General features: G+C 45.5%; 1 protein-coding gene across 3 annotated transcripts in view; it reads right to left on the bottom strand.

Annotated features, from left to right (window-relative positions):
• Nucleotides 1-4832: 4832 nt before the first annotated feature.
• The window catches only part of cadm2b (cell adhesion molecule 2b), a 492669-nt gene continuing 475926 nt past the window's right edge, over nucleotides 4833-21575 (bottom strand). For all 3 annotated transcript variants that reach the window (XM_036965371.1, XM_036965373.1, XM_036965372.1), the window contains 2 exons: nucleotides 7400-7522; nucleotides 4833-6981 (listed from right to left, as the gene is read on the bottom strand). In XM_036965371.1, the coding sequence (XP_036821266.1) occupies nucleotides 6866-6981; nucleotides 7400-7522 (239 nt within the window). In that variant the 3' untranslated portion in view covers nucleotides 4833-6865. The remainder of the gene's footprint in view (nucleotides 6982-7399; nucleotides 7523-21575) is intronic.

Genomic DNA, 21575 nt, shown 5'->3' with positions numbered 1-21575 from the left:
TAGCCCTCAAGGAAGAAATCCACACCATGATAGAGATGGATGTTGTCGAGCCATCTTCAAGTGAATGGAGCAGCCCTATTGTCATTGTCCCAAAGAAGGATGGGTCTTTGCGCGTCTGCATGGACTTCCGTAAGGTGAATGCCATCTCCCAGTTTGATGCCTACCCCATGCCCCGCATTGACGACTTACTGGAGAGAATAGGTAGAGCTCATTACATCACCACCTTGGATCTCTGCAAAGGGTACTGGCAGGTGCCCCTGGATGAACAATCCAAGGCCTACACTGCGTTCCGGATGCCATTGGGCCTGTTCCAGTTCAAGGTCATGCCGTTTGGCCTTCATGGGGCCCCTGCGACTTTCCAGAGGCTGATGGACAAGGTCCTCCAGGACTGTGACGATTACTGTGCTGCTTACTTGGACGACGTGGTGATCTACAGCCACTCCTGGGAGGAGCACATACAGGATCTTAGCAGAGTCCTGGGGAAGATCCATGATGCAGGCCAAACGTTTAACCTCCTGAAGTGTGAGTGGGTGAAACAGGAGACAAAGTACCTGGGTTACCAGCTGGGTAAGAGTGAAGTTTGGCCTCAGGTGGACAAAGTGGAGTCCATCAGGAACAGCCCTCAACCCAGAACCAAGACACAGGTGAAGTCCTTCCTAGGTCTGGCAGGTTGGTACCGAAGATTCATTCCACAGTATTCGAACATCGCTGTCCCTCTGACCAACCTCACTTCAAAGTTGGCCAGCAACCCTGTGAAGTGGACTGAGGAGTGTGGGGAAACCTTCAGGATACTGAAAAATCGACTGTGCTCATTCCCTGTTCTCCAGACCCCTGATTTTCAGAAGAGATTTATCGTGCAGGTTGATGCTTCGGCTGTGGGAATTGGAGCTGTACTGGCCCAAGGAGATCCAGGAGAAGAGCTTCCCGTGCTGTACCTGAGTCGGAAGCTGTTGCCCAGGGAAACTAGGTATTCCACAATCGAGAAGGAGTGCCTGGCTATAAAGTGGGCCCTAGATAGTCTCCGTTACTACCTTCTTGGGAGGGAATTTGACCTGCACACAGACCACAGAGCCCTGACCTGGATCCAGACCATGAAGGAACGGAATTCTCGTGTGACCAGGTGGTATCTGGGTATCTGGAGCTCCAGCCTTTCAGGTTCTGTGTCCGTCACAAGGCAGGAAAAGAGAACGTCACGGCAGACTACCTATCAAGGCTCCCGAACCTGGTCGCTTCAGGAGAGGAGGACGGTAATGTGACGTAGAAGTCCATCACTGGCCGCGGGCAGCATTTGGTTCTTTAACGCACGCACACATTCATCACTCCTCCCTGCTCCATTATCAGATAAGTTAACAATGTGGGTCGACACAAGTTAAAACCTCTTGAAGCTAGTGGGCACTATTTTTATTTTTGGAAAAATAACGTTCCCAAAGTAAACTGCCTATTTCTCAGGACCAGATGCTAGAATATGCATATAATTGACAGTTTAGGATAGAAAACACTCTAAAGTTTCCAAAACTGTAAACATATTGTCTGTGAGTATAACAGAACTGATATTGCAGGTGAAATCCTGAGAAAAATCCAATCAGGAAGTGACCCTTATTTTGAAACCCCTGTCTTTCTATGCATCCCTATTGCCCATTGAAAGGGATATCAACCAGATTCCTTTTTCTATGTCTTCCCTACGGTGTCTACAGCCTTTAGACGTAGTTTCACGCCTTTATGTTGAAGAATGAGCGTAAACGAACATATAAGTGGCCAGCTGATGGCTCTCAGAGTGATTCTTGCGTAAAAGAGAGAGGTAGCCATTTTTCCTCCCGGTCCTACTGAAAAGCCAACTGTCCCGGTTGATATATTATCGAATAGATATTTGAAAAACACCTTCAGGATTGATTACAAAAATCGTTTGCCATGTTTCTGTCGATATTATGGATATAATTTGGAAATGTTTTCGGCGTTGTCGTGACCGCTATTTCCGGTGGATTTCTGAACATAACATGACAAACAAACGGAGGTATTTTGGGTATAAAAATAATCTTTATGGAACAAAAGGAACATTTGCTGTCTAACTGGGAGTCTCGTCAGTGAAAACATCCGAAGATCATCAAAGGTAAACGGTTATTTTGATTGCTTTTCGGATTTTCATGACCAAGCTTCCTGCTGCTAGCTGGACATAATGCTATGCTAGGCTATCGATAAACTTACACAAACGCTTGTCTTGCTATCACTGTAAAGCAAAATTTCTAAATCTGAGACGACAGGGTTATTAACAAAAGGCTAAGCTGTGTTTCGCTATATTTCACTCGTGAATTCATGAATATGAATATTTTCTAGTAAGATTATTTGACCGTTGCGCTATGCTAATTAGTGTAGTTGCTGACAATTCTCCCGGATCCGGGATGGGTAGTTCCAAGACTTCTGTCTTAATACATACATTTCACACTTATGTCAATGTTCATATTTAATATAAGTAATATGTATTATACTTATCGATGTTGTGGATGAGCGCGTTGTTTGTTTGTTCTGTTTCTCTCTCTCTCTCCATCTCTGTAGCTTCCGGGTATGCTGGATAAGGACCCGAGCTAAGGGAATTGGGCTGACTTCGTAGTGCCTGTCCCAAATGGCTCATTAATGTAAATGTGCATGTTGAAAGACACCGTCAGTAGTGATGTAATTTTGTAAATGTTATGTTGTGATATTGTTTAAAAAACATGTTGCAATGTAGGTTTGACGAGGTAATTGCTTAATTATTTGGTGTTAATTGTTCTGAGGGGAGGGGCTAGCCCTACAAAAGGAGCCTCTCTTTCAGTTCACGGAGAAGCCATTTTGGATTGAGCTGTGAATGGGTCAGCATTGTTTTTAAGCTGTCCCATAAGGTATATGTTTGATGGCAGTACTGTTGTTTTTGTTCTGGAATCACTTTATAAATAAACACCCTGAACCATCTTTTTATTTTGACAGAGGTTAGGTTTTTCAGTATAGCCTTCTGGCCTACTCTACATGACATATCATCATCCTCAGGAAAGATATAGAGTCAGGGACCATCATCCTCAGGAAAGATATAGAGTCAGGGACCATCCTCCTCAGGATAGATATAGCGTCTGGGACCATCATCCTCAGGAATAGATATAGAGTCTGGGACCATCCTCCTCAGGAATAGATATAGAGTCTGGGGCCATCCTCCTCAGGAATAGATATAGAGTCTGGGACCATCATCCTCAGGAATAGATATAGAGTCTGGGACCATCATCCTCAGGAATAGATATAGAGTCTGAGGCCATCCTCCTCAGGAAGTCTGGAACCATCCTCTTCAGGGTCGATAGAGTCTTGGTCCTTCATCCTCAGGATAGATATGTTGTCTGGGACCATCCACCTCTGGAGTCTCATAGATATTTAATAATGTGTTAAGCACTTTTACAGACAGACATGGTTGATAGGAAAGACTTCCTCATTATTCAAGTGTGTTTTGTTGGAACTTATCAGGTGTGCTGAAATGATACCGTAAGAGAATGTTGTTATGTTCCTTTTTTGATAAGACGCATCGTCAAACCGGAAACTCCAAAGACATAAATGAAGGAAAAGGACAACGAGACGATGATGTCATTTTGGTTTTTATTTTAATTAGTACTTTTCTTTATTATTAACATTTTATTTTTTTATATATTTATTTTTTTACAGTGGCATAGTTTTGAAAAATTGATATTTAATACTGAAAAAAAGCAAACCTCACTCTCACCCCCCCCGCCGTCCCACCCGCCCCACCCCTCCCCCACCTTTAATATGCAACGAAATTACAGCAATTTAAACTTTATACAAAAAAATTAGTCAGTTTTATTTATAGCATCAAATTGAACTAACAAAAGAACATGAATTATGAATATTGGCAATGTGTTTCAACATGTCTTCGATAGAGTGGCAATGTACAGTAGGGGGAAGATGTCTGGGTCACCAAAGCCTTGATAACATGTTATTACAACTTGTTTGCAGCAAACTCAAAGGCCATAACGGTGATCGTTGTTTTTTAATGACAGAAGTTTCTTCATTAACTACCTTTTCTATTTTTTTTTTTTGTTACAAAATGGAGAAAAAAAAAATTTAACTTCAGACAACTACTTTTGTAATAATATTAATATCAATTCATGTAGTATAATATTACCAATAATATCAATTAATAATAATAATAATAATAAATACTTTATCTATCAACCAGAGTCAATCCCATTACAATTCATGTTCAAGAGAATTCCTCAAAGCATGAAAACATGTCAAAATGACTGCAACTGATATGAAATGAAAACCTTTAAATAACAAGACTTTTATTTTTCTATTTTTACCAAAAATGTAATACTTACACATTATATACATGCCTTGTGGTGAAACAAAATGCTTGTTCTTCATCAAACAAATGACAAATAAGAATAAAAACAAATTCAAGAGACTTCTGGAATACTTTTAAATAGATATATTGTCTAATATACACATTTTCAATGTTTTAATTGTTCTCAAAATCCAACAATATTGCCCAGCAGCAATCATCACATTAGCAAAGTCATATACAGCAATATTCACAAGGGAGCGTTAGATCAATAAAGTAGCATGGGCTCTGTCCCAAATGGCACCCTATTCCCTTCATAGTGCACTACTTTGTTCAGAACCAAATGGCACGCTATTCCCTTCATAGTGCACTACTTTGTTCAGAACCAAATGGCACCCTATTCCCTTCATAGTGCACTACTTTCGACCAAAAAAACAACCCCATATGGACCCTGGTCAAAAGTAGTGCACTGTAAACGGAATAATCCCATGTTGTGATGCTACCCCCCCCCCCCCCCCCCAATATCAACCTCTTTTATGTTCCCAGAACTCGTAGGATTTGGTTCTTCCAGTCTTTCAGAGAGATAGAACTCTGACCAGTAGTTGTTCATAGTAATGAAAATGAGGTTCAGACATTTTAAGTAAAGTTAGTGTCTCAGATACTTTTCGGACCCTACCGGGATTCAACGTGACCGCGGGAAGTGTGGCTTTTAACTAAGCTGGAAAAGGGTTCTACTGATCTAACATATGGAATTGTTTCGAGGGTCATACTGTGAATTATAGATATATATATATATATATTTGGAATTTTAGAACCCCTTTAGGTATATATATATATATATATATATATATATATATATATTTAAAAAAAAAACAAGATTAAAGATTGAATTTGTCCTTTACTACCGTAGCCCATAGAAAAGCAATGAATAACACATTCATAAATGGCATTAATAAAAACAGTCCAAAAAATGTATCATGAGGAATAAGGTTGTCTGTCCTATATCGAGGAGACTTAAGAAAGTTCTGGAAATATTATTATTATTTTTTTTATTTTTTTTTGACACATATTTATCTCCTTATATTTGTTGGCACTTAACAACCTCCGTACTAGCATTCAGTTGTTACCTTTTCAGACGAGCAGAACGGAGTTAGCAGGCCCAACCGTTCGGACGCTAAAGACATATTTTTTTTTTTGTTGCGCGAAGAAACCCATTTTTTTTCGGGAATGTCTCCTGGTCTGACAGAAAACGCTGTAGCTCTGCCTTGATTCCCCATTGAGCCCGACATCTGCAGCGTTTACTGTGAATAAGATTTTCGGGTCGAACGGCCCTTGACAACCCGCAGCCATATTGAATCCCGAATCTCCAATCATCGGTCTGAAAACATCAGTGAATTTAGACTCGTATTGAATCCTGAGATAATGAATTGCTTGGTGCAGAAGTATTTCTCTGTTTGTCTGAGACTTTGTGCTTTTATTATACTTTTGATTCTCTCTGTGGTTTCTTTCTACATGAGATGAGACTATGGCCTATACTAATATACAAATAAAGCTAAAAGAGGATAACATATCATCATATAATATCCACATTCAAACATAAACAATCATACGGATTGTGCTTCATTTTTTTATTTTTTATTAAACTTTTTTTTAAATTTATATATTTTTTTTAATGTTTTTTTTTTTGTGTGTGTCAGAACTATTCAGTTTATTGTACTTCCATCGTTTTCCACAACATGAGAGCCTAATTGTGTGCCTCTCATACCCAATACCATCTTAACAGTTGCAATAAAGCCCCATCACATTGATACATTTCACATATTCTTCTCTGAAAGCATAATTATCGGCATAGCCAATGTTTTCCGGAGTCAGATGAAGCACATTTCTTTGCGCTTCCTGATGGAAATATCTGCAAAAGGTATATATAACAGGGATGGTGAGGGGAGTAAGGGGACACAAAATCCCCCCCCCCTCCAAAAAAAAAAAAAGACTAAAAATTGAAACAAACATGTCAGAAGCAGATTGAAAACGGTCTGTATATTTAGAAAATGTCAAATAAAACATAACAACAAACAAAGATTTGGGTGCTAAAACCTGCTAGAAACAGGATCTGCTCTTTTTAAAACACTGAGTACAAGTAGCGGAGTACATTTGCAGTAAAAACAAGGCAACGTTTTTATCGATTTGCTTGTTAAAACCGACCAGTAAAACCAAACTTGAGCTTTCTCTTTGGGGAGAGAGGAGTGGAGGGGACAAAGAACTGGTTCCTGCCCCAGCAGCACTGAGCCAACTGCAGACTGTGTTGGTCGACTGGCAGAGATGGACCGGACAGAGGGCAATTCTGGCAAATGCCAGTGGGCCAGAATTTGAAAAAAAAAAATTTGCTTAATAGTGGGTGCCTCAAGGAAACAAATGGGCTGATGTGTTTGAAATGCCCGGGCCGATATCTGGTCCTAGTCCGCCCCTGCCTCTGGTGAAAGAAACAAATCAAACGGAAAGAACAGAGGTGGAAACATCAAGGAGAAGAGACAGAACTAAATGGAAAGAACAGCTCTAAATGAAGTACTCTTTTTTCTCCTCTGCTGCGTGGTTCCCCTCTGCGTTGATGATGGCTGTGTCTGCGTCAGGGGCATCCTCGGATCCTTTAGCCTCGTGTGTTAGGTACGTCCCTGTTCACACACACACACATTCACACACCCACAGACACACACACCCACAGACACACACAACCCCACACACCCACAGACACACAAACAGACACAAACACCCACCCACACACACCCACAGACACATCCACAGACACACCCACAGACACAAACACACACCCACACACACCGACACGCCCACAGACACATCCACAGACACACACCCACAGATACATCCACAGACACACACACACCCACAGACACAGCCACAGACACACAGATGTTTGGGTCATGTTTTCTATGTTTCTAGCATTTTATCTTCATTGAAAACTGTTTAAAGATTATTTACAGTATGTGGACATTTTTGACAATTTATTGAAGATGTTCACATAATTTTGCTAAAATATTGTGGGATTTTAGGAGATGTAAATGACGTCCTTACCTTTATGCCTAGCCAGATACCGCCCTAGAGCTATGATCAAACACAAGGTGATGAACACAACCACAGCCACAACACCTCCAATTAATGCATGGTCAGGGTCCTGCTGTCCTGGTGCATTGGGATCTGGAGAGAGAGAGGTAGAGAGAGAAAGAGAGAGAGAGAGAGAGAGAGAGAGAGAGAGAGGTAGAGAGAGAGAGGTAGAGAGAGAGAGGTAGAGAGAGAGAGAGAGAGCGAGAGAGTTAGAGAGAGAAAGAGAGAGGAGGAGGGGAAGAAAGGAGAGAGATAAGGAGAGGGATAGAGATGGAAAAAGGAGGGAGAGAAGAATGGGAAGAGGAGAGGTAGAGCAAGAGGAGGAGGGGAATAGGAGAGACAACAGGTGAGTTTCATGCAGTGGGTCATCAATAGAAACAATGAAAACATCCAAGTGTTTCTGAAACACTGTTTCCTGCCGCTGCAGTCGGTGGGTCGGTAAAGAGGAACCAATGAAAACATCAAAGTGTTTCTTATTAAACAACATGAACAAAACTGTCATAGCAAAAACAATCTTCCAGGATAGATTCTTCTTCTTGAATTATTCAGCAGCAGCACTTTTAACAAGGTTGAGTTTGGGCCTGAAAAAAAAAAAACAGGACATTGTGTGAGGGAGGAATTCAACTTTGTATACGTCCCCAAAAGGCCTGTTCCTTATCAAATCCACTACATCTGAAAAGCAGTGAACTATAGAGGATAGGATTCCATTTGGGATTTGATCCTAATCTATCAGCGGTCGGCCTATTGTAGCTGTTAGCTATGCCTGCTATCCCAACGCAGCCGTAACAGGCCCAAACCACTGTCCCTGTCTTGCTCAGAATCTGAAGGTCTTTGGTACAGTCTGAAATGGCTTCGGTTTAACCTGAGGCTGACTGGGGGAGGGGGGGGGGGGGGGGGGGGGGCAGAGGGCATCCTGAAACCGGTTTACCACCCTACCTGAGCTGGGCCCCCCCTGTCGCTGTGTGTGTGTGTGTCCTGCTGTAAACTGTGAGCGGTCGGTCTGACATGACTTTATGTGCTACTTCTGTGCTCTGCTCTCATTAGCTCATGGTGATGAATGGCAGAGCCCGCTGCTCAGCTACGCAAAGTCACCCTGAGAGAGAGGGAGAGAGGGAGAGAGGGAGAGAGAGAGAGAGAGAGAGAGAACGAGAGAGCGAGAGGGTAAGAGAGATGGGAAGAGCGAGAGAGAAAGAGACGGTAAAGGAGAGGGAGAGAGAGAGCGAGGGTAAGAGTAAAGGGAGAGGGGTGAGAGGGAGCAAAGGGGAGATAGAGAAAGAGAGGGTAAGGGAGAGGGGGAGATAGAGAAAGAGAGGGTAAGGGAGAGGGGGAGATAGAGAGAGGGGGAGAGGGAGGGGTGTTGGGTATTCCTAGTTCTGTTCCACCTAGTACATTCGTCATTATTAACACCTAGAAATATAACTTGTGTTTTTACCCGCCAAGTTTTATATGGAAAACCACACAATCTCCATATGGATGTAATTCTATGCAAGACGTACTGTATAATTCATCATCTTGATCTGGATTCACACAGAATGGGGCCACCATGATGGAACCACCAGCCTAACTCATTGACTGCCTCCCAAGTGGTACCCTATTTCCCTATTATCATATCCCCCTATTAATCTATTCCCCTATTAATCTATTCCCCTATTAATCTATTCCCCTATTAATCTATTCCCCTATTAATCTATTCCCCTATTAATCTATTCCCCTATTAATCTATTCCCCTATTAATCTATTCCCCTATTAATCTATTCCCCTATTAATCTATTGCCCTATTAATCTATTCCCCTATTAATATATCCCCCTATTAATATATTCCCCTATTAATCTATCCCCCTATTAATCTATCCCCCTATTAATCTATTCCCCTATTAATCTATTCCCCTATTAATCTATTCCCCTATTAATCTATTTCGCCTATTAATCTATTCCCCTATTAATATATTCCCCTATTCTCATATTCCCCTATTAATCTATTCCCCTATTAATCTATTCCCCTATTATCATATTCCCCTATTAATCTATTGCCCTAATCCCATATCATTTTATTCCCCTATTCCCCTATTATCCCATTCCCCTATTCCCCAATTATCCCATTCCCCTATTCTCATATCCCCTATTATCTTATTCCCCTATTATCCCATTCCCATATTCCCCTAATCCCATATTATCCTATTTCCCTAATATCCCATTCCACTATTCTCCTATTCCCCTAATCCCACATTCTCCTATTCCCCTATTATCCTATTCCCATATTATCCCATTCCCCTATTCTCATATTATCCTATTTCCCTATTATCCCATTCCCCTATTCCCCTAATCCCATATTCTCCTTTTCCCCTAATCCCATATTCTCCTATTCCCCTAATCCCATATTCTCCTATTCCCCTAATCCCATATTCTCCTATCCCATATTCCCCTGATCCCATATTCCCCTATTCTCCTATTCCTCTAATCCCATATTCTCCTATCCCCCTATTCCCCAAATCCCATATTCCCCTGATCCCATATTCCCCTAATCCCATATTCTCCTATCCCCTATTCCCAAAATCCCATATTCCCCTGATCCCATATTCCCCTAATCCCATATTCTCCTATTCCCCTAATCCCATATTCTCCTATCCCCCTATTCCACAAATCCCCTATTCCCTTGATCCCATATTCCCCTGATCCCATATTCCCCTAGTCCCCTATTCCCCTATTAATCTATTCCCCTATTATCCTAGTCACCTATTATCCTAGTCCCCTATTATCCTAGTCACCTATTATCCTATTATTCTAGTCCCCTATTATCCTAGTCACCTATTATCCTAGTCCCCTATTATCCTAGTCACCTATTATCCTAGTCCCCTATTATCCTAGTCCCCTATTATCCTAGTCACCTATTATCCTAGTCCCCTATTATCCTAGTCCCCTATTATCCTAGTCCCCTATTATCCTAGTCACCTATTATCCTAGTCACCTATTATCCTAGTCACTTAAAATCCTATTATCCTAGTCCCTATTATCCTAGTCACCTATTATCCTAGTCCCCTATTATCCTAGTCACCTATTGCTCTATTATCCTATTTTCTTCATGAATTACACTGAGTGTACAAAACATTAGGAACACCTACTTAATATAGAGTTTTTGGCCTCAGAAATGCCTCAAATCGTTGGGCACGGACTCTACAAGGTGTGGAAAAGCGTTCCACAGGGATGCTGGCCCATGTTGACTCCAATGCTTCCCACAGTTGTGTCAAGTAGGCTGGATGTCCTTTGGGTGGTGGACCATTCTTGATACACATGGGGAAACTGTTGAGTGTGAAAAACCCAGCAGCGTTGCAGTTCTTAACATAAACCGGTGGCACCTACTACCACAACCCCGCTCAAATGCACTTACACCCTCTGAGTGGCACACATACACAATCCATGTCTCAATTGTCTCAAGGTTTAAAAATCCTTCTTTAACCAGGTCTCCTCCCATTAATCTACACTGAATGAAGTGGATTTAACAAGTGACATCAATAAGGGATCGTAGCTTTCACCTGGATTCACCTGATCAGTCCGTGTCCTTGAAAGAGTTCCTAATGTTTTGTACAGTCAGTGTCTATAGGGTGCCATTTGGGACAAACCCCAGGGATGCAGTCTAGTGTATTAAACCTGTATGTCTCTCTGTCAGGAACAGGAAGTGTTTGGTAGAGTGTGTTTATTGTTTGTTGTGCGTCATTGCCAAAAGCACAACAAAGGACAACAATAAAAACTACGGCTGAATCTCAAATGAGATCGTGTTCCCTACGTAGTGCACTACTTTGGACCAGGGTCCACAGGGCTCTGGTCCAAAGTAGTGCACTATATAGTGAACAGGGCTCCATTTGGGAGGCAGGCTAACGTGACCTCAGATTGCTGCACACGTGGATTCTCTTCCTTCTCTATGAAGAGCGACAAGGTTAGGGCGACAATATAAATATTTAAACAGAAATTTACACACATTACAGAGGCACAGCCATAAATTGAGAGAGAGGTGTCTGAGTTCATTAAACTATCATGTCTGAATCCCAAATGGGACACCCTATTCCCTATAGGCCCTGGTGGAAAATTAGTGCACTTTAAAGGAAACAGGGTACCATTTGGAACGCGGAGGGCAAATGTGTTGAAGTGAGGAGGTAGCCTAGCTAGAGAAATGTATATTTCCAGGGGACACGTTCTCTTATGACATCACAAGGTTGGTGTACTTGGCTTAATAAACCACACAAAAATAAGGTAGGCTCCTCCCCTTGTAGGTCGTTCTGGCTAAAACCAATTTTACATAGTTCACTTTATATTCTTAAAGACCATAGACCGGACCTGGTAGAGAAAGGCAACACACACAGTTCATTCGTAAAAGTATTCAGACCCCTTGACTTTTTCTACATTTTGTTGCATTACAGCTTTTATTGTAAAATGGATTCAATTGTTGTATTTCATCATCAATCTAAACACAATAACCCATAATGACAGCAGAGCCCTGTTTGGGACGGGTTTTTAGAAATTTTTGCAAAAAAAATGAAATAAAAAACTGAAATATCACATTTACATAAGTATTCAGAAACTTTACTCAGTACTTTGTTGAAGCACCTTTGGCAGTGATCGCAGCCTCGAGACTTATTGGGTGTGACGCTACAAGCTTGGCACACCTGTATTTGAGGAGTTTCTCACATTCTTCTCTGCAGATCCTCTCAAACTCTGCCAGGTTCTATGGGGAGCGTCGCAGCACAGATATTTTCAGGTCACTCCAGAGATGTTTGATCGGGTTCAGGTCCGGGCACTAGCCGGGCCACTCAAGGACATTCATAGACTTGTCCCGAAGCCACCTCTACACTGTCTTGGCTGTGTGCTTTGGGTCGTTGTCATGTTGGAAGGTGAACCTTCGCCTCAGTCTGAGGTCCTGAGCGCTCTGGAGCAGGTTTTCATTAAGGATCTCTCTGTACTTTGCTCCGTTCATCTTTGCCCCGATCCTCACTAGTCTCCCAGTCCTTGCCGCTGAAAAACATCCCCACAGCATGATGCTGCCACTACCATGCTTCACCGTAGGGATTGTGCCAGGTTTCCTCCAGATGTGACGCTTGGCATTCAGGCCAAAGAGTTCAATCTTGGTTTCATCCGACCAGTGAATCTTGTTTCTCATGGTCTGAGAGTCTTTAGGTGCCATTAGGCAAACTCCAAGCAGGCTATCATGTGCCTTTTACCGAGGAGTGGCTTCCATCTGGCCACTCTACCATCAAGGCCTGATTGGTGGAGTGCTGTTGAGATGGATGCCCTTCTGGAAAGTTCTAGGAGAGGGGGTGACCTCGACAATTTATTGTTAAAACGAGAGTCTGCCTGGATCTTTAATTTAAAAACCCTTGCTCCCTTCGGTCTCAACTTAGACTTTGATCTGAAGACATTCTTGTGATTTTGTAAATGTTTGTTGGCCTACGTAGCCATACACTATCCATTTATGTTTTTTTGTTTGCTATTTTAAAATATGAGAATTAACCAATGATATCAGGCCACACCCTGCCATGATTACAGACACTTGTGTGTGTGTGTCCTTTGACACTATATAAACTAATCACCCCACAGTGTTTGTCATTATACCCTGATGAAGACCGCTTGTCTGTCGAAACGTTGGATATTAACTTATTCAATTATTGCATCTGAGCTCCTAGAGTGTGCCGCTCTCCTTTAATTTCTTTCTGGAAGGTTCTCCCATGTACACAGAGGAATTCTGGAGTTCTGTCAGAGTGACCATCGGATTCTTGGTCACCATCATGACCAAGGCCGTTTTCCCCTCGGTTTCTCAGTTTGGTCGGGCGGCCAGCTCTAGGAAAAGTCTTTGTGGTTCCAAATTTCTTCCACTTAAGAATGATGGAGGCCACTGTGTTCTTGGGGATCTTCAATGCTGCAGAAATGTTTTGGTATCCTTCCCCAGATTTGTGCCTCAACACAATCCTGTCTCGGCGCTCTGGGGACTATTCTATCGACCTCACGTCTTGGTTTTTGCTCTGACGTACACTGTCAACTGTGGGACCTTATATAGACAGTTGTGTGCCTTTCCAAATCATGTTTAATCAATTAAATTTACCACAGGTGGACTCCAATCAAGTTGTAGAAACATCTCAAGGATGATCAATTGAAACAGGAGGCACCTGAGCGCAATGTCGAGTCTCATAGTAAAGGGTCTGAATACTTATGTAAATAAGGTATTTTTTTTTTATTAATTTAACTTTGCAAAATTTTCTAAAAACCTGTTTTCGATTTGTCGTCATGGGGTACAGTGTGTAGATTACTGAGGATTTTTATTTATTTAATCTATTTCAGAATAAGGCTTTAACGTAACAAAATGTGGAAACAGTCAAGGGGTCTGAATACTTCCCAGAAGGCCCTGTATCTACACGCCATCCCAAACAGCGCTCTGCTGAAATGTATATAGGGAATAGGGCTGTAGTTTAAAGTAGTGTACTATATAGGGAATAGGGCTGTAGTATAATGTTGTGCACTATATGGAGAATAGAGTGCCATTTGGAATGCAAACACAGAGACTCGCTGGGGTAGAAACCAATCAATGACTGAACTCTCCCACTAAACAGCCAATTAGGTGCTCCATTAAACGATTAAGACACCAGCCACGGCCGGCCCGGTCGGCCCCGCTCATTGGGCAGGATTAGAATTTTCTGAGCTAAACTGACCAAGACGCACCTCCAACAACACATAACACCTCACATAATTCTACCCCCAAAACAATGACAATTTCTCTCAACCAGTGGCATGAGGGCTTTTTAGGTGAGCATTGATGACACCGTGTGATAAGCAGTCCATTCCCAGCATGCCTCTCCAGAGTGCCTGTTGGAGAGATGCATCGCTACGGCGCACCACCAACGTTCTGTCCCCAAGGAATGATCTAACATAAATCACGAAGCATTTATAGGATAGGGCAGAGAGAGTATGTGGCTTTTTTTTCCGTAGTCTACAGGCTGAAGATAAAATGGATGACAATGTAATGAGACGGACACTTTGTACAGGTTTCACCGATCAAATAGCCACACCTAAATAGCGCCCGATCAAATAATAGAAATGCGCTGGCTGTCATGTTAACGAACAACATATCCTAAAAAAAACAGAACAGGTCAAAGTGAAATGGACAAAAACAACTGTTGTCCAGGAGTTTCCCCCCATTGTCATAATCAGTGGTTTCAAGTTTGTATCCGTACATTTTTGACAAGCTGAACATAGCGTAAAATAAAAATACGTCTGCATTTCCCGCCGTGTAAACACATTGTAAATAGGTTCACGATAACTCCTGATAAAGTCAGGTAGTTTATATTCAGAGCTTAAACAGCCAACATGATTAGAATCAGGACTAATAAAGCCAATGCAACGGCCTGTTTTTACAAATGAAGGGCCTACCACATAGATGTGCATTCATAAAACTCCATTGCGGGCTGACATGGTAGGCTACACCCCAGTAAGCACGAAACGACGTCTTTTGTACCTGTTTTTTTTGTTGGTATTTTACAAACGGTAGGCTTAACACAGGTGATGGTTAGACTCATGTGGAGCGGACTGACTCAGCTCCATACGAGGTGATGGGAGAGGAGGGCATTGATAAAATTCAATTTCAGGCAACACTGTGGGCTCCAAAGAGGTGTAATGAGTTTGTACTAAAAAAAGATGTCACATAAAGCTAACTTCATTATTCATTTTTTACTGCATCAGTAATCACGGCCCGGCGCCGACGTCTTTTGGACGGCTTTTTTTGGTGCAGTCTTTGATTTCCACGTCCACGGACATTGGTTTTTGGTCAGGTCCGGACCAAATCTGAACCAATCATAGGGTTCAGATTTTGTCCGGTCTGGACCAGTCCTGATTTGGCACAAACATAGACGTCTGTCTATAAATTATATCTTTTCAACTTCAACAGCCCAAAATGTGCCTGATTTCAACATCTGGAAAATACATATTTTCACCTAAATTTATATTAATTTCCACTCCCGGAAATACATAATTTTGCTGCCTATTTTTTGGTCTTGCCTAGTACAGCAAGGACCAGCTAGGACCAGCTAGGACCAGCGAGGGCCAGCAAGGACCAGAAAGGACCAGCAAGGACCAGCTAGGACCAGCAAGGACCAGCTAGGACCAGCAAGGACCAGCAAGGACCAGCTAGGACCAGCAAGGACCAGCAAGGACCAGCTAGGACCGGCTAGGACCGGCTAGGACCGGTTAGGACCGGCAAGGACCGGCTAGGACCAGCTAGGACCAGCTAGGACCAGCAAGGACCAGCTAGGACCAGCAAGGACCAGCTAGGACCAGCAAGGACCAGCAAGGACCAGCTAGGACCAGCAAGGACCAGCAAGGACCAGCAAGGACCAGCTAGGACCAGCAAGGACCAGCAAGGACCAGCAAGGACCAGCTAGGACCAGCAAGGACCAGCTAGGACCAGCAAGGACCAGCAAGGACCAGCTAGGACCAGCAAGGACCAGCAAGGACCAGCTAGGACCAGCAAGGACCAGCAAGGACCAGCAAGGACCAGCAAGGACCAGCTAGGACCAGCAAGGACCAGCAAGGACCAGCAAGGACCAGCTAGGACCAGCAAGGACCAGCTAGGACCAGCAAGGACCAGCTAGGACCAGCAAGGACCAGCAAGGACCAGCTAGGACCAGCAAGGACCAGCTAGGACCAGCAAGGACCAGCAAGGACCAGAAAGGACCAGCAAGGACCAGCTAGGACCAGCAAGGACCAGCTAGGACCAGCAAGGACCAGCAAGGACCAGCTAGGACCAGCAAGGACCAGCAAGGACCAGCAAGGACCAGCTAGGACCAGCAAGAACCAGCAAGGACCAGCAAGGACCGGCAAGGACCGGCTAGGACCAGCTAGGACCAGCTAGGACCAGCAAGGACCAGCTAGGACCAGCTAGGACCAGCAAGGACCAGCAAGGACCAGCTAGGACCAGCAAGGACCAGCTAGGACCAGCTAGGACCAGCTAGGACCAGCAAGGACCAGCTAGGACCAGCTAGGACCAGCAAGGACCAGCAAGGACCAGCTAGGACCAGCTAGGACCAGCAAGGACCAGCAAGGACCAGCTAGGACCAGCTAGGACCAGCAAGGACCAGCAAGGACCAGCAAGGACCAGCAAGGACCAGCTAGGACCAGCTAGGACCGGCTAGGACCAGCTAGGACCAGCTAGGACCAGCAAGGACCAGCAAGGACCAGCAAGGACCAGCTAGGACCAGCTAGGACCGGCTAGGACCAGCTAGGACCAGCTAGGACCAGCAAGGACCAGCAAGGACCAGCAAGGACCAGCAAGGACCAGCTAGGACCAGCTAGGACCGGCTAGGACCAGCTAGGACCAGCTAGGACCGGCTAGGACCAGCTAGGACCAGCTAGGACCAGCTAGGACCGGCTAGGACCAGCTAGGACCGGCTAGGACCGGCTAGGACCAGCTAGGACCAGCTAGGACCAGCTAGGACCGGCTAGGACCAGCTAGGACCGGCTAGGACCAGCCCTGACCTCAGCCGGGAACTCATGTAAGATATTCATTTCTACAGTCATAACATTCATCCAACATCCTTCATTCATAGCTAAACCTAAAAATAAAAATACATCAGCACTATTCCAACATGCAGTATCATGGTTTCCTACCCAATAGGCACCCCATTTACTATTTAGTGCACTAGTTTTAACCAGGGCCCTCTAAAAGTAGTGTACTATATATAGGGAATAGGGTGCAAATTGAGAAAAGAGCTATGGAGCTCATAATCATTATCGTATTGTGAAAGATTTCTAAGATGTGATTGTCGGTCTCGGTCTATACATTTGAGTGGTATTGCATTTGACCATACATTTCAGTGGTATTGCAAGATGCCTTTTTTTTCTCTCTCTCATGCATTTCTATAATGAGATGAACCTACAGACGGATCAGTATCGTATAAAACTTCCCAACAACCCTTTTTCTCACGGATCAGAATTGTCTGGAAGGACCATGAAAAGGAGCCGGTAATGGTAAGGATTCTGAAGGATTCGTATACAGGCGGAAAGCACACAAGATAGACCATCATGTAATTTCAAGATGATGCCAGCTTTAAAAAATAAATAAATATGCATGCGACTGTTGAAGACACAAAGAAGATGTTCTTATGGTTCGTAATAGAGTGTGGGCCAGGGCCAATAGAGTGTGGGCCAGGGCCAATAGAGTGTGGGCCAGGGCCAATAGAGTGTGGGCCAGGGCCAATAGAGTGTGGGCCAGGGCCAATAGAGTGTGGGCCAGGGCCAATAGAGTGAGGGCCAGGGCCAATGTTCATTGTGCCTGTCATGTTAGAGACTGAGTAATACAGTGGCAGAGAGCCTAGCTAGGTATCGCGTGTGGAGCGGACTGACTCAGCTCCATGCGAGGTGATGGTTAGACTCATGTGGAGCCGACTGACTCAGCTCCATGCGCGGTGATGGGAGAGGACTGACTCAGCTCCATGCAAGGTGATGGGAGAGGACTGACTCAACTCCATGCGAGGTGATGGGAGAGGACTGACTCAACTCCATGCGAGGTGATGGGAGAGGACTGACTCAACTCCATGCGAGGTGATGGGAGAGGACTGACTCAACTCCATGCGAGGTGATGGGAGAGGACTGACTCAGCTCCATAAGAGGTGATGGGAGAGGACTGACTCAGCTCCATACGAGGTGATGGGAGAGGACTGACTCAGCTCCATGCGAGGTGATGGTTAGACTCATGTGGAGCGGACTGACTCAGCTCCATGCGAGGTGATGGTTAGACTCATGTGGAGTGGACTGACTCAGCTCCATGCGAGGTGATGGGAGAGGACTCATGTGGAGTGGACTGACTCAGCTCCATGCGAGGTGATGGGAGAGGACTGACTCAACTCCATACGAGGTGATGGTTAGACTCATGTGGAGAGGACTGAATCAGCTCCATGCGAGGTGATGGGAGAGGACTGACTCAGCTCCATGCGAGGTGATGGTTAGACTCATGTGGAGCAGACTGACTCAGCTCCATGCAAGGTGATGGTTAGACTCATGTGGAGCTGACTGACTCAGCTCCATGCGAGGTGATGGGAGAGGACTGACTCAGCTCCATACGAGGTGATGGTTAGACTCATGTGGAGCGGACTGACTCAACTCCATGCGAGGTGATGGTTAGACTCATGTGGAGAGGACTGAATCAACTCCAGGCGAGGTGATGGTTAGACTCATGTGGAGCGGACTGACTCAGCTCCATAGGAGGTGATGTTTAGACTCATGTGGAGCAGACTGACTCAGCTCCATGCGAGGTGATGGGAGAGGACTGACTCAACTCCATGTGAGGTGATGGGAGAAGACTGACTCAGCTCCATGCAAGGTGATTGTTAGACTCATGTGGAGCGGACTGTCTCAGCTCCATGCGAGGTGATGGGAGAGGACTGACTCAGCTCCATGCGATGTGATGGTTAGACTCATGTGGAGCGGACTGACTCAGCTCCATACGAGGTGATGGGAGAGGACTGACTCAGCTCCATGCGAGGTGATGGTTATACTCATGTGGAGCGGACTGACACAGCTCCATGCGAGGTGATGGGAGAGGACTGACTCAGCTCCATGCGAGGTGATGGTTAGACTCATGTGGAGCGGACTGACTCAACTCCATGCGAGGTGATGGGAGAGGACTGACTCAGCTCCATGCGAGGTGATGGTTAGACTCATGTGGAGCGGACTGACTCAGCTCCATGCGAGGTGATGGGAGAGGTCTGACTCAGCTCCATGCGAGGTGATGGTTAGACTCATGTGGAGCAGACTGACTCAGCTCCATGCGGGGTGATGGGAGAGGACTGACTCAGCTCCATGCGAGGTGATGGGAGAGGACTGACTCAGCTCCATGCGAGGTGATGGGAGAGGACTGACTCAGCTCCATGCGAGGTGATGGTTAGACTCATGTGGAGCTGACTGACTCAACTCCATGCGAGGTGATGGGAAAGGACTGACTCAGCTCCATGCGAGGTGATGGTTAGACTCATGTGGAGCGGACTGACTCAGCTCCATACGAGGTGATGGTTAGACTCATGTGGGGCTGACTGACTCAACTCCATGCGAGGTGATGGGAGAGGACTGACTCAGCTCCATGCGAGGTGATGGTTAGACTCATGTGGAGCGGACTGACTCAGCTCCATACGAGGTGATGGTTAGACTCATGTGGAGCTGACTGACTCAACTCCATGCGAGGTGATGGGAGAGGACTGACTCAGCTCCATGCGAGGTGATGGGAGAGGACTGACTCAACTCCATGCGAGGTGATGGGAGAGGACTGACTCAGCTCCATGCGAGGTGATGGTTAGACTCATGTGGAGCGGACTGACTCAGCTCCATACGAGGTGATGGTTAGACTCATGTGGGGCTGACTGACTCAACTCCATGCGAGGTGATGGGAGAGGACTGACTCAGCTCCATGCGAGGTGATGGTTAGACTCATGTGGAGCGGACTGACTCAGCTCCATACGAGGTGATGGTTAGACTCATGTGGAGCTGACTGACTCAACTCCATGCGAGGTGATGGGAGAGGACTGACTCAGCTCTTTGCGATGTGATGGTTAGACTCATGTGGAGCGGACTGATCCAGCTCCAAACGAGGTGATGGTTAGACTCATGTGGAGCAGACTGACTCAGCTCCATACGAGGTGATGGGAGAGGACTGACTCAACTCCATGCGAAGTGATGGGAGAGGACTGATTCAACTCCATGCGAGGTGGTGGTTAGACTCATGTGGAGCTGACTGACTCAACTCCATGCGAGGTGATGGGAGAGGACTGACTCAGCTCTTTGCGATGTGATGGTTAGACTCATGTGGAGCGGACTGACTCAGCTCCAAACGAGGTGATGGTTAGACTCATGTGGAGCAGACTGACTCAGCTCCATACGAGGTGATGGGAGAGGACTGACTCAACTCCATGCGAAGTGATGGGAGAGGACTGACTCAACTCCATGCGAGGTGATGGGAGAGGACTGACTCAGCTCCATAAGAGGTGATGGGAGAGGACTGACTCAGCTCCATACGAGGTGATGGGAGAGGACTGACTCAGCTCCATGCGAGGTGATGGTTAGACTCATGTGGAGCAGACTGACTCAGCTCCATGCGAGGTGATGGTTAGACTCATGTGGAGTGGACTGACTCAGCTCCATGCGAGGTGATGGGAGAGGACTCATGTGGAGTGGACTGACTCAGCTCCATGCGAGGTGATGGGAGAGGACTGACTCAACTCCATACGAGGTGATGGTTAGACTCATGTGGAGCAGACTGACTCAGCTCCATGCAAGGTGATGGTTAGACTCATGTGGAGCTGACTGACTCAGCTCCATGCGAGGTGATGGGAGAGGACTGACTCAGCTCCATACGAGGTGATGGTTAGACTCATGTGGAGCGGACTGACTCAACTCCATGCGAGGTGATGGTTAGACTCATGTGGAGAGGACTGAATCAACTCCAGGCGAGGTGATGGTTAGACTCATGTGGAGCGGACTGACTCAGCTCCATAGGAGGTGATGTTTAGACTCATGTGGAGCAGACTGACTCAGCTCCATGCGAGGTGATGGGAGAGGACTGACTCAACTCCATGTGAGGTGATGGGAGAAGACTGACTCAGCTCCATGCGAGGTGATTGTTAGACTCATGTGGAGCGGACTGTCTCAGCTCCATGCGAGGTGATGGGAGAGGACTGACTCAGCTCCATGCGATGTGATGGTTAGACTCATGTGGAGCGGACTGACTCAGCTCCATGCGAGGTCATGGGAGAGGACTGACTCAGCTCCATGCGAGGTGATGGTTATACTCATGTGGAGCGGACTGACACAGCTCCATGCGAGGTGATGGGAGAGGACTGACTCAGCTCCATGCGAGGTGATGGTTAGACTCATGTGGAGCGGACTGACTCAACTCCATGCGAGGTGATGGGAGAGGACTGACTCAGCTCCATGCGAGGTGATGGTTAGACTCATGTGGAGCGGACTGACTCAACTCCATGCGAGGTGATGGGAGAGGACTGACTCAGCTCCATGCGAGGTGATGGTTAGACTCATGTGGAGCGGACTGACTCAGCTCCATACGAGGTGATGGTTAGACTCATGTGGGGCTGACTGACTCAACTCCATGCGAGGTGATGGGAGA

Source organism: Oncorhynchus mykiss, chromosome 27 (assembly GCF_013265735.2).
Source record: "Oncorhynchus mykiss isolate Arlee chromosome 27, USDA_OmykA_1.1, whole genome shotgun sequence".
Classification (NCBI taxonomy): domain Eukaryota; kingdom Metazoa; phylum Chordata; class Actinopteri; order Salmoniformes; family Salmonidae; genus Oncorhynchus; species Oncorhynchus mykiss.
This window is presented reverse-complemented; position numbering and strand designations above follow the sequence as displayed.